Below are 14,146 nucleotides of genomic sequence, written 5' to 3' on the forward strand. Positions count from 1 at the left end.
CAGTTGTCTTTCCTTTGTACACTTCTGTATTCTATTTGAGCTGGCTTTCTTTGATATATTTCCACTTTAATGTCATATATTGTACAGCTTATATTTACTGTATATACTTGCTTATAAGTTGGATACTGCTGCAAACTGCATTAGATCTGCTTCATGTGCCAGTAGATCTGGGCCTGTGCAGTTTGTTAGGACTAATATCTGGATCAAACAAGATGGACCATGATCTGCCAGTGCATTATGTGATTGCATATATGGGTCTGTGTAGTTTGCAATCTGACCCAACTTATAAGTGACTATATACAGGAACACAGACAAACAAGAGAGATATGGTTAGAGGATGTGCATTTCCATTGAATAGGTGTAGACAGTTGATAGCATTAAAAATTGACTGATACAGGGAGATAATGATGTCCTTTAAGATAGTAAACCTAGAGTGAAGCGGTCAGATTACCTTATCAGGTCAAGACTATTACTCTACCTTAAATAAAGGGTAGAAAAAGAAAGAAACAAAACTGATTTTATAGTGACATTTTAGTAAAGTTAATTTTCTTCTGATTTTTCTAGTTCATTGTTACTAATGTTATTCAGTATTCCTTTCAGAAAATTAAAAACATTCTCCTCATAAATTTTTTCCTGTTTAGCTGTTTATGCATCGACCATGTCAGTCTGTCCATCTGTCCGTTGAGTGTTCCTTTTATGTACAGTGACTAGAATTCTACAGTACTTACCTATGCCAAACTTAAATTTAAGTTCATGTTGACAAAAGAACGAAGCTTATAAACTTTGGGATCAGAAGGCTAAAGGTCACTGTGGCTGAAAGAAAAAAAAATGATTCTGCACAATAACTTTAGTTCTATGTAACAGAGCTGAACCCTTTCTGGATTGCTTTTACTTCATTTAAGGGTTAAAAGTTAAAGGTTCAGGTCAGTGTGACTGAAATAAGAAAAGTTCTTGAGAGACATTAACATTAGTTCTGCAACAAAGACCTGGACCAAACTTTGTGGATAGGTTGCACTTAGAATTAGGAAAAGGTCAAGATTACAGATCAAGGTCACTTTGAGTGAAAAAAAATAGCTTTAGTTCTGAACAATATACTGTGGCTGAAATTTGTGGATGTATTTCACTTAAGATGTGGAAGAGGCATATTGATTTTGTAGTTTAAGGTCACAGGTCAGAATTATTGTCACTCCCAGAAAAACGTCTCTTGGAGAATAATTTTTGTTCTTGACCACATTTTGTGGATGATACCTGTGCCTTTAATAAGGAAACCTTTATTTCTAATCATATTGCTCAGTTTGTTGAACACATCTGAAATAGAAAACCAAATTTTCTTCTAAAAATATTGGGTAAAAATAATAACTTTTACTATCAACATAAAGGTAATAACAGTAATAAAGAGACCTTTAGATTCTGGGAGCTAAAGGCCAGAGGTCATGGTCATTGTATGTCTAATAAAAAAAAAATAATGGTTTCTGTAAAATTAAGTTTTGTTCAAGACTGAATACTTTGACCAAAGGGGCAGGTCATTGAGACTTCTTGGCTCGGGTTGGAGATTGTGAGACACACATGATTTGTTGCTTTGGCTTTGGTTTGACACTGTGAAACATACCTTGTCAGATATTATGGATTGGGTCAGATTTTGTGGGACAGTGGTTTTTTTTCCTGGGGCAAAGTTTAGCATAAGAATGTTATTCTTTTTATTTCATAAATTTGTATACAAGTTTTAAAATTGCTTGGCAATGGGGCCAGTTGTATGTTATGGCCCTGTACTTGCCATCCAGTATCCAGTATGCACAAAGCGTGTCGGTAATTGCTTGCTACCTCTCTGGAGTCATATTATCTGACTTGGATTATGGACTTCTATCATGACGTTATCAGATACATATCATGATAAACAAGATTCTTTCAGAATATAGAGGCGATCATGCTTTTGATTAGCAGAGCTTGTTGCCACTCCAGTGAATATTTCTGATTCAGTTTTTGTTCAGACTTAGTAAATTGGTTGATATCATCAAAATGCTGGATGAGTTATATTATGTGCAAGAGCTACACATGAACTAATCTTGTATCTGATGGGCTTAGCATGCTGCCAGTCTGACAGCTGAATTTCAGTTAGATTCTTCTCAGGCTTGTTAAACAAACTTATATTATTATGGACTGAAGAGAGATCCTGTAATAAGTGAGTCTTTACATATTAATGAAGTAATCTTACGTCTGATTGGCTAAGGTTGTTTCCTTTTTAGAGACTATATTTTGATCAAACTTGGTTGAAATAGATTAATGTTATCAGGATTTATGATGTGTTCATTTATGATTAATATCTGCACATATTAAATATGCATTTAATTTTGGAAATGAATTTGATCAAACTGTAGTAAAATAGGTAAAACTGACTTGATATAAAGTTTGGGAGACAGGTTTCTTGGATTGTGTTCTTAAAATACTACATGAGCCCTGTTTAATGGAGAGTCATTAGATGTATTAGCCAGGTGAGCAATATCAGGCCACTTGAGCCTTTTGTTGATAGCCACAACATAGATTCCTAAGATTTGAAGCAGTTTGTGGTATTGTAATTTGTTCACAGGGAAAAGAAACACTTCATGAACATGAATTACATTTACCATTTTGTCATGTATGTAACTGCAAGATATCACTAAAATAAGAAGTTACACAAGCAGCGTAGACCCTGATGTGCAGTGCATTATGTGACAGAAAAAATGTCTTAATTTTATTACATATCCATTTATCTTGCATGGACTAACTATTTAATAAATATAAAATTCATTGTTGTTTAGTTCTGACTTGAGGACATAATTAAATAATGTGGCATGAATGTTTATGTCTGAGCCTAATTTCCTCAGTTTTTCCCTAGGCTATATCAAACTTGTTTGTTTTTCAACCATCTTGGAATAAAATATTTTGTGGATCTGTATATATGTTTCAGTGGGTTCTCTAGAGAAACATGGAAGTATCATCACCCACCTCCTATCCCAGGTCCGCATTGGAATGGACCTGACAAAGGTCGTTTTACCCACATTTATACTGGAACGACGATCACTGCTTGAGATGTATGCAGACTTCTTCTCACATCCTGATCTCTTTGTCAAGTAAGTCAATATTGATTTTCTTGTCTACTGGACAGAAATCTACTAAGGCTACTAATTCTTCATTAGGCTAAAGTGTGTGTTGGTTTCATCTTCTGAGGCTACTGGTTCTTCACAAAACCAAAGTGCAAGTTCATGACATTTTTAAAATTACAAGACTAAGACCAGAGTGTATGTTGGTTTTATCTGTTAAGGCTACTATTTCTTCATTAGACCAATGTGTATGTTGGGTTTCATCTGTTAAGTCCTTCATATGAGCAGTGTGAACATTGGTTTCATCGGTTAAAACTACTATTTCTTCATAAGACTAAAGTGTATGTTGGTTTCATCTTGTAAGACTACTAGTACATAATAAGATCAGAGTGTATATTGATCTAAAACTATAAAACTTCCTTGTTAGGCTTATGGAAACTGAATTTTATTTATTTTAATATAGAATTTGTGATATGAAGACCCCAAGAGACAGAATGGTGCAGGTTGTACGCTGGTACCTTTCAATGTTTCATGCTGGAAAAAGCAGTGAAGTTGCCAAAAAGCCTTACAACCCGATACTAGGAGAGACCTTCCAGTGTTTCTATAATGTTCCTGGGAGACCCTCTTCCTCTGTGAGTTTCATTATCACAATGCTCTTTGAAAAAATGTAAGGAGTATGTGATCCTGATCTGTGTGTATACTTAATGTCTTGTAATTGCTCCAACACCATTTAAGATGGAGACTCCAAAACTTTGGGTTTTGATTGGGAATATGATCTGATGATGTACACATTGAATATGCCTGTCCTTCTGTGAGTACATACTGTCACACAACTTCCTACACTCTTCTTGTGTGTATAATGTCACACAATTTCCTACACCTTCGTTTGTGCATAATGTGTCACAATTGCTCTTCCAACACTATTCTTTTTGCAGATAATGTCATACAACTGCTTTTCCAACACTTCAATGTGTGCACAATGTCACACAACTTAACTACGTCCTCTTGTGTGTGTGCATCATATCACACAAATGCTCTTCTTACACACTAGCTTGCATAGTATCACACAACTGCTCTTCCTACACTTTTAAATGTGTGCATAATGTCACTCAACTTCCTACACTCTTCTGTGTGTTATGTCATATAACTGCTTTTCCAACACTTTTAATGTGTGCATCATATTACATAACTGCCCTTCCTACACTCATGTATGTCTGCATAATGTCACACAACTTCTTTTCCTACACTCTACTATGTGTGTGCATAATATCACATAACTGCTCTTCCTACACTTCCTACAGTGTATGCATAACATCACACAACTTTGTATCCTCTTTGCATGTCAGACAGCAGCGCTTCCTACATTCTTCTGTGTGTGCAAAACGTCACGTTCTCTTCCTACTCTTCTGTGTGTGCATGTTACATGCCTGCTCTTTCTACTGTCTTTGTGTGTGTCACACAACTGCTTTTCCTGTAGTGTTTGCATATCACAAAACTGCTTTTCTTACACTCATCTGTGTGTGTATAATGTCACACAACTGCTCTTCCTACATTCTTCACTGTGTACTTGATGTCACACAACTGCTATTTCTATACCCTTCATTATGTGCTTAATGCCACTCAGTTGCTGTTTCTACAGTTTTCATTGTGTACTTGATGTCACACAACTGCTATTTCTATACCCTTCATTATGTGCTTAATGCCACTAAGGTGCTGTTTCTACAGTTTTCTGTGTGTGCACAGTATTCTTTTGTTTGCAGTTTTATTTTGTACTAGTTAAGTAATATTTTTCTACAAAAATAAATTGTATAAATTATTTTAACTTTATACAATTATAACTGTATTTGCCATCTGTCTTAAATAGCTTCTTTTAAATATGGTATACTTTTTTTAATTTGTTGGTATCAATTTTCATGGTTTAGTTCAAAGTGACATTTGGTTGGTACCTAATTTATGGATTGGAGAAGGGATCCTGTTGTTTCTACATAAAGATCAGCGTGCTTGATAAATCTTTAAATTTGTCATTTGCAGGAATAATTTCTTTTTAATCATGTAGCTAATATTCTTTTAGTAAAACATTTCCAATCTAATGTTTTTTTTTATTCTACAAGGAAAAAGTTGAAGATGGACCTATTCCCTGGGGGACAAAAGAAAATCTTTCTTTTATATCTGAACAAGTATCACATCATCCTCCAAGTATGTGTCTGTTTGTCTGACTATATTTTTTCTGTTTACATTTCTATCTTCCAGTGGTCACTTTTCTTTGTCTCTATTTCTGTTTGTCTCTTATTTTGGTGTATTTTTCAGTCACAATGCCATTCTCTCTGCCTGTGTTTTTTTTATAAGTGTCAGACTCTTATTGTAAGCAAATTGTTCACTGACATTGCTTTAATAATAAATGAGCACAAATAAAGTTTATAACCAGGTGTATTATATGCTACAAGATTTGCACTTATTTATAAAAATGTGCCAAAATTCAACAGAATGAGTAAAGTCGTATATTATATTTTCAAGAATTATCTTTATTTGTTCATTAATTCCCTTGTATATTCAGAAAAAGGTGTGTGTGTGATTTGTCCCCCATATTTTCTGTCATAGAATAGTCACATACAAGTATAATGTGATAAAATATATCTACACTATCTTTTGTCTTTGAAATGCAAAATAAAATATAGTTGTGTGAACTTCAGAAGTAGAGGCACTAAAAGCATTACTATTAATGTAGATCAAGATAAAAATTGGACATGTGCTGTGTACAGAATTAATTGGAGTTATAAAACATATCATTGACGATATTCGATTTTATAACAATGCAATACGTATCTGGATATTGCCATGCTTTTTCAGTTAAGTTTAGCTCCACCCACCAACCTACCTTAGTAAAATAGTTCTTATAGCCAAGCTCAAACCTCCCCATCATCGCAGCAGAGTAGTCCCCAGTCTGAAGCTCTAACTGTGGAAATCAAGTCAGAACTCTCAAACCATTTGTGGCTGTGCAAATCACTCCAATCATATCCAGGTGTATGATGTCTCCACTTTTAACATTGTAGTTTGAGCTTTGCAATATTATTCATGCACGAACACAATCTCACAATGGCAATATAATAAATTCTCCATACCTTTTCTTCAGAAAACATGAGGATAAAAGCGTTGTACATTTTTCAGTATCAGCATTCTATGCAGAGCATTTTAACAGCCGATTGTCCCTGGATGGCTACATATGGACCAAGTCGAAATTCCTGGGCCTGTCAATAGGAGTTCACATGATTGGACAGGCTGTATTATCTGTAATAGACCATGATGAGGAGTACATCCTCACATTTCCAAATGGATATGGAAGGTAATGTTAATCATAATAGTTTTGCATCATTATACAGTGTCAACCTGCTATAACACGATGGTCATGGTCCACAAAACATGACCATGCTATGTAACCAACCAAGTTATTAAGCTGAAAAAAATAATGTATTACTTACTCTTCCCTCCTCCCAAAAATGAGTTTGATAGAAGTGGGCACAATACTATGGACTGGATGACACAGCTATTAGCTTGTTCCAAGTTAAGCAAGAAATACTTAAAACAGTTGTTACGTATTTAGTATTTATTTATATGTATGCAAAATCTGTAATATAAGCACAAATAGTTGAGTATGTGTACTCACCAGTCAAACCTGTTTTTATCAATAAAAATGCCATCAGAAATGTGCACAAATAAGCATAATTTCTGTAATAAAAAAAAATTGCTAGGTCTGTTCTAATCCTGACATTTAATTTCTTGCTAATACTTTTCTCACAAATTAATAAAATAGTTTTTTATCTGCAAAATTCATTTTTGCTGGACATCTAGAAAGGGTCTGATTTCTGATTGACAATAAAATGCTTTATTCAGACACAGAGTTTCTAAAAAAGAAACTGGTTTTACCCTTGAAAAGCACATGTACTTAGTTGAAAATTCTTACAGAGGGTCAAAGGAATTGATCTCATGATGTGTTTGTAATGAGAACTTTGCAGTGTGTGAGCATGTAAACTGCCTTAACCCAGTTTGGGCACAAACCAGTGAATGGTGTGAGTTCAGAGTGAGTTTCTTAAAAAATGAGTCATTCTCTAAAGAACAGAGGAAAAATAAATAAACTAAACCTAGTATTCATTAAAACATTTGTTTGATAGCTATGACTTTGCTTCACTGCAGAGCAGAAAGCAGATAGTAGAATATGTGATTATATTAGCCATCCCTCCACCCTCAAACTTAAATGGCTTTGTTCGAATCAGTGTTAACACTGGGAGGACAGTTTCTTGTGTATTTGTGAATGATTTGAAGCTAGAAGAAAAAGGGTTAAGACAAATGGGGTTGTTTTTGTTTTACACGTGTGTGGAGAAAACTGCCGACAATTTGATCCATAAACTTTGCTTCATTTGGTATGTATAATGGCTGATTGAGCAGATATCTTGTATTCCTTTAAAATGGTAGGTAATTTTATTAATTTATAAATTAAAGTAAGAAGCATTTTTAGACCACTACATTGTTTGACTTGTGAACACTAAATCTTGAAGCTAATTGCATTTGTTTGACCCTGTACTTGGTACTGTCGGGGTCTTCAAGCTTGAACAGTAAAAGCTTTATTTTTTTCTATTCCATTGTCCATTGTAAATACCCACTAACACTTTGACCTCTATTTGTTTGAACTAACACAGTGATAATAATAATTCTTAAGGAACAATTGGTTTATTTGTGTAGTACATACAAAATAATATTCACTGGTCATTGAACTGCATGACAGTGAATTACACCACATAGCCATGATGCTAGCTTTTTCATCTCTTTGTTTTTGTTTTCTTTTTTTTTTTTTTATAAATCATGCCAATAATTTGAAGAACCTTTAGTAGTGAGCTTAACTTTGATAAATTAGCAGTTAGTGAAATTTAATTTCTAAATTTGAATGAGAATCTTTTCTTTCCTTTGAGATTGTACTCGAATGCATTGAAGATAAACTGAGGAGACTTGCTGGCTTTATTGTTCGTCTTTCAGTAATAATAGGATTTACACTAATCAGCTTTTTAATCAGCTTTCTCTCAAAACTAGCTAAGCTGAAAGGGCAGTGATCAGCTTCTGACACATTTGAAATTAAACTTCACTCATAGAAACCTTTAATATCTTTATTCCTATCAAGAAAGATGCAGTCATAAGAGTTTTTACTCAAAGAAAACATTACATCTTGCCAAATTATTAAATCAAACTCTTGTTTATTTTGGCACAAAACTTTGCACTTGCTCAAGAAATTGGTGAAATTATTTTGAAATCTAATGAGCCACTCTATGATAGTTTTATATCCAAATTCATATGCACTCTCTTCCCCAAAAAAATAATTAACATTTTACAAAATAGTTTTTGTGCTTTTAAAAAAATCGTTTGTTTTTAAGAATGAACAAATATACAAAATTTCTGTACCCATGCCACAGTCATGTTATATCTGAATTTGTGCTACAACAGAGAGTGCTATTGCTTGGTTTCACTACATATATCTTTTATTTAGTACAGAAAATTCAACATATTTGAGAATTGTAGTTTAAGATCTGTAGTTCTCGTGATAGCCATGTTTGTTATTGAATGTCCTCATGTTGGGCAACTAGCAATCAGCTGATGTCCTGATAATGACCAATCAGCAATCAGCTGATGTTCTGTTATATTCCAATCAGCAATCAGCTAATCATAAAATGGAGTCAGAGGCATTACTTCAAGTGAGAATGGGGTAGAAATCTCTGCTATGCTGTTAGGGCTGTTCCATTAAAACATACATGGGACCCATGGAAAGCACTTTTAAAGTGGGGTACTCGCCCATAGAATTTAGAATGTTTTTACGATTTTAATATGAACTCTCTGAAATCAAAGTGCCCTAGCATGTATTTTTTTTAAGCTTCCTTCCCTGGGTACCATGTATGTTTGAATGGAACAGCCTTTGCTAGTTGCATTATATCAAACAAATTGATTCATAAAAATAATATACACACAGGTGAAGGTTGGATAACAATCTTATTTATTGCATTTTCTGACCAGTAGACTGAAAGTTGGTAGGTTCTAAGGAGATAATGCTTTTGAGAACTGCATAGAAATGGGGTCTGTAAGAGCAACCCATGGACATAACAAAAAATAGAAGATTAAGAATGACTCAAAAAGAAATTTTGGGCAAAAGTTACAACAGAACCTAAAACAGAGAAAAACTTATGAAATATTAGACTTCATGGAACAAAAAGATGTTTAAGTCATTGGAATGAAATTAGCTTTTTAAGTATTTTATATTTATTGCCAGCATTTTTAAATTGCATATGCTGTGCTCTTGATGTCTGATGTGTTTTATGAGACTTTAAGAACTTTGACACAGTTCATAATATGGTTGGTTCTGTTGCCATTCTCACAAGGATTATAATGTCCACTATCTGAAACACCAACAAGACAACATTGGTGTAAGGAAATATTGAAACTCATATATTCTATGGTCATTGGTCACACACTGAATGTCTCATAAACTTTCACAAACAATGGCCTATTTTCAAATATAATTCTATATTAACGTATATTAAATCTCTTAAGTATTTTGGGTTGGAAGTAATGATTCATTTTAAAGTCAGTTAATTTGTATCTTTACTGTTAACCTGGTACCAGGTATACATCATAAAAAAGTATGTCATCTTTTAAAATTAAATGTTTACCTTATTTCATGCCATTTGTATAGGTTTGTATTTCTAACATTTTTGTCAACTCATTCGATAAATTTAATTCATAATTACATTGCAGATCCATTTTAACAATCCCATGGATTGAGATGGGAGGGAAAGTTACCATTTCATGTGTCAAAACAGGATACAGTGCTACTGTAGAATTCCTTACAAAGGTAATTCTGTTAATAAAGAAATAGAAATAATATTTTGTTTTTGTTGGATACAGATTGTAAATTTGCTATTTTTCATGGAGCACCAGTTTTTGCTGATTTATGTGCCAAATAAAACGTAATTCAGCAGAATAGCAGAACAAACTTCCCAATCCATGAATTTTAAGTGCCTATGAAAATTAAATATTTCTATACCTATTAGACTTAATGATACAGGTAACATATATATTGTATACTTCTATGCATATAAGACTTAATGATACAGGTAAAATTTTTTATATACTTACATGCATACAAGACTTAATGATACTAATAATATATATTGTATACTTCTGTGCATTTAAGGCTAAAAGGTATTATATATATATATATATATATATATATATATATATATATATATATATAATAGACTTCAGTACATACAAGACTTAATGATACAGATATTATATACATATAAGCAGATAAGATTTTATGATACAGATAATATATATTTTCTTTTATACATACAAGACTTAATGATACAGGTAATATATATTGTATACTTCTGTTCTTACAAGACTTAATCAAATAGGTAACATTTTATATACTTCAATGCTTAATGATACAGATGACATATAATTTATACACATGTGAAAATAAGGGTTAATGATGAGGTTGATTTTGCTAAACTACATAGTCATTCTGTATCCAATATCCTTGAGACATTACCTTATTTCAAGAAGTTGATACTAATCACTGACTATAAAAAATTAACCAAAATAATGTTGGATAATCAGGTTTTGTGGGAATGATTCATTATACAGCTCTGATTCATGTTTTACCATATTTATCTATTTAAAGATAGAGTTGCATGCCTGTGGTATACCTAGTACAGGATATAGATTTTAATGTGTGAATATTTAATGAAAGATCAAATATTCATAGATTGTTAACTTCTTGGTCTCTTATATTATGAAGGCAACATAATTTCTTTTGGTAGTGTCAGCAATACAGTAATCAAGTTAATTGCAAGCAGATACCTTATTCTTGAATTATTCCAATAGGTCTCTACTGTTAAGTCCATCTCTGGGTCCAGATCTTGCTGTCATGTTCAAATTGGTTTAATGTTTGGTATCAGAACTGTTGCATAACTTGCATAATAATTGAGTGTGTATACAGACATTTTCTGCCAGTTTAATTGGACATTTTCATTTCAGCCATTTTATGGTGGGAAGAAACATCGAATAACAGGGAATATTATGGCCCCTAATGAGAAGAAACCTTTCTGTACTATAGAAGGAGAGTGGAACGGTGTCATGTGGGCCAAGTATGATACTGGAGTAAGCATAAAAAATTTGACATCTACTGTTGGGTTAATCTTGTTTCTGTGGAATCTGGGTACTTCTGCATCCTGTGGCTGTCTAAATCTGAATGTGATGGACTATGTTGAGGAATTTGGTATTTCTGCATGCTATAGCTATCTAAATGACTGATGGACAGTGGACTGTGTAGATGAGTTTTGTATTTCTGCATGCTATAGCTATCGAACTGACTGATAGACTTATCTTGAGAAGTTTGTTACTTCTGCATGATATAGCTATCTAAACAACTGATGGACTATGTTGAGGAGTTCAGTACTTCTACATCCTATAGTTTGATAAATGACTGATGGACTATGTTAAGGAGTTTGTTACTTCTGCATGCTATAGCTGTCCAAATGACTGATGGACTATGTTGAGGGTTCACTTCTGCATTCAGTAGCTGTCTAAATGACTGATGGACTATGTTGAGAGTTCACTTCTTCTGCATTCAGTAGTGGTCTAAATGACTGATGGACTATGTTGAGGGTTCGGTACTTCTGCATTCAGTAGTGGTCTAAATGACTGATGGACTATGTTGAGGGTTCGGTACTTCTGGATATAAATCTGACTGTGATATATTGTGGAGATCCAGATTTCTATAATATAAAAGTTTTTTTCTCTTAGTTTTCACAAACTGATAGCACAAGTCTTACAATTCATGTTTTGTGAAAACTTTTGAAAGGTATTAGAACAAGGATGTTGACTGCTCCGGTGGCCTAGTGTTTAGAGCATCCTCCTCAGATGCAGGAGGACATGGGTGCGATCCTCAGCCAAGTCATACCAAAGACACATTTTTTACTAACAGCTGCCTCAATAGGTGCTCGGGGCCCCAAGTGGCCGAGTGGTTTAAAGCACTCTCGTTTATGAATCACTGCCATCTCACCTCTGTCTGCGTGGGTTCGAGTCTCCGATTCAGCCAATGTGGGTATGTGAGAAAGCTTGCCAGTAGCTTCTTGTGGGTCGGTGGTTCTTTCCGGGGGTTTTCCCAGGTTCTTCCTCCACCATTAATACTGGCCGCCATGTATAACCTATCGTGTACTGAAAAATGGCATTAAACCCTACTACAACAACAACACTAGGTGCTCAGCATTAAGAGAGGTTAGTGTTAGGACTGGTTGGTATCAGGATAATGTCACTGGGTGGGACATCATGCTACGTGTCTGTGGCATGATGCACCAGTACTAGACATCACTATAAACTGAAATGCTACAAACATCGTAGCGCTATGACTAAAACAATTTTTATAACTACATTAAAAATCCAAAACACACACACACACACAGAAAACAGGAATTGTTTCATTGATTTCTTTGATAACAAGTTGTTTACTCTGATTTGTTTAAAGTTTTATTCTTTCTCATTATGGTACACACAATTTGTGTAATAGTTCTTTGCAAATAATGCTTTGTTATTATCATGGTACAGTTCTGTCTATTTGATGGTTTAAATCTTTCAGTTTTTGTCATACAAACAGTTTTATATCTCTCGCTTAAGAATTTAATGAAAAATAGATTTTTTCAAGATCCATGTACTTCGTTTTATTTCCCATAAAAAATTAGCACAGTTGGCAAGTTGAAGATCTCACATTGACAGATGCAGTTTTATAAAATTTCTCTACGGTTTTCATTTCAGAGCATGATTGGTCCATAGATTGTTTGACCATATTTAACCCTTGTTATGACTGTGGTCATAAATACCAGAATGAGACGAAACCAGCAGGTTTATTAAAATCAACAAATAAATTTATTTCTCTTAGTTACAAAGTAGAAATTTAAGAGAACTTACAGTATTGATAATGAAATCCCATATAATCACAAATGTTCCATCACAAGTTCAAAAGTTTAGAGTGTGCTGAATGAATATTTATATTGAATATGCTAATGCACCACTAGTCTTGAATGAGCTGATGTACAAATAGTCTTGATTTATTACAATTTTATATAAATAATATCTTTGAATGAATACACAATAATCAAGAATAGTTTTAGTACAAACAGTTCATGAGCACTTTGTAGTTCCATTGAACAATTTTTAAACTGATTCCTCTTGGATTATATTTGAAAACAACTGAAAATGATTCCGATGACTAGTAATGGCTAATGTTATTTAGAACTTTATAAACAAAACCTAAGCCACAATAAAATGACCAGGATGTGGGTCACAAGTTTGCTTCCAGGACATACTGTGTTTGTAAATAAGTCTAGAGCTTGAATACAATATCAGTTACAACTTATTTATAATGTACAAACATGTCAAAACAATGAGAATAGTCAGTTAGGCTAAATGTCTGCATTCAGTTATGGACAAAGGTCAAGCACACAATACAGATTAAATATACATAACACCTTCTATGAAAACATAGAAACATATGCTTTACATTGAAAATACAATGACAAATGCTCTGCATATATTGCAAGTGTACCATGCCCTCATAAATATTTTGCAGATTTAGTGACTTGACATATTTTCTGAATGAGGACTCCTGGACGCTTCATTCTCATAAATCGGGGGACTGATTCACTTTTTGGAGAGTTTGACCACAATCTTGAGATGTCCCCAGTTTTCCTTGTGTCTTCCTGAAAACTTTTAAAACTTCTATCTATTTTTTATATTAACTTAGTTGTGTATTTATTTACAGGAGATAAATACATAGTTACACATTAAAAGTAGGCCTTTTATTGTTTGCATTCACATACACTTTCAATTAATGTCATGGAAAGTATTTCATGTGTAGAATTGTGTTATTCCGTTTGAATGTGAGTTAATTCCCCTTTTGTCAGATTAGGCATACAAGGCTTGTATAATGTTTTCATCAAAGATAATCATTTATTAGAAATAAACATCAT

The 14,146-nt window shown here is 33.6% G+C and overlaps 1 protein-coding gene across 3 annotated transcripts in view; it reads left to right on the forward strand.

Annotated features, from left to right (window-relative positions):
• LOC149806506 (oxysterol-binding protein-related protein 9-like) overlaps window positions 1-14,146 on the forward strand; it is a 99,579-nt gene that overhangs the window by 73,023 nt on the left and 12,410 nt on the right. For all 3 annotated transcript variants that reach the window (XM_089954016.1, XM_089954027.1, XM_089954022.1), the window contains 6 exons: window positions 2,945-3,107; window positions 3,541-3,709; window positions 5,189-5,273; window positions 6,243-6,417; window positions 9,867-9,963; window positions 11,157-11,279. In XM_089954016.1, the coding sequence (XP_089810142.1) occupies window positions 2,945-3,107; window positions 3,541-3,709; window positions 5,189-5,273; window positions 6,243-6,417; window positions 9,867-9,963; window positions 11,157-11,279 (812 nt within the window). The remainder of the gene's footprint in view (window positions 1-2,944; window positions 3,108-3,540; window positions 3,710-5,188; window positions 5,274-6,242; window positions 6,418-9,866; window positions 9,964-11,156; window positions 11,280-14,146) is intronic.

Source organism: Sinohyriopsis cumingii, chromosome 1 (genome assembly GCF_028554795.1).
Source record: "Sinohyriopsis cumingii isolate HCF-2022 chromosome 1, ASM2855479v2, whole genome shotgun sequence".
NCBI lineage: Eukaryota > Metazoa > Mollusca > Bivalvia > Unionida > Unionidae > Sinohyriopsis > Sinohyriopsis cumingii.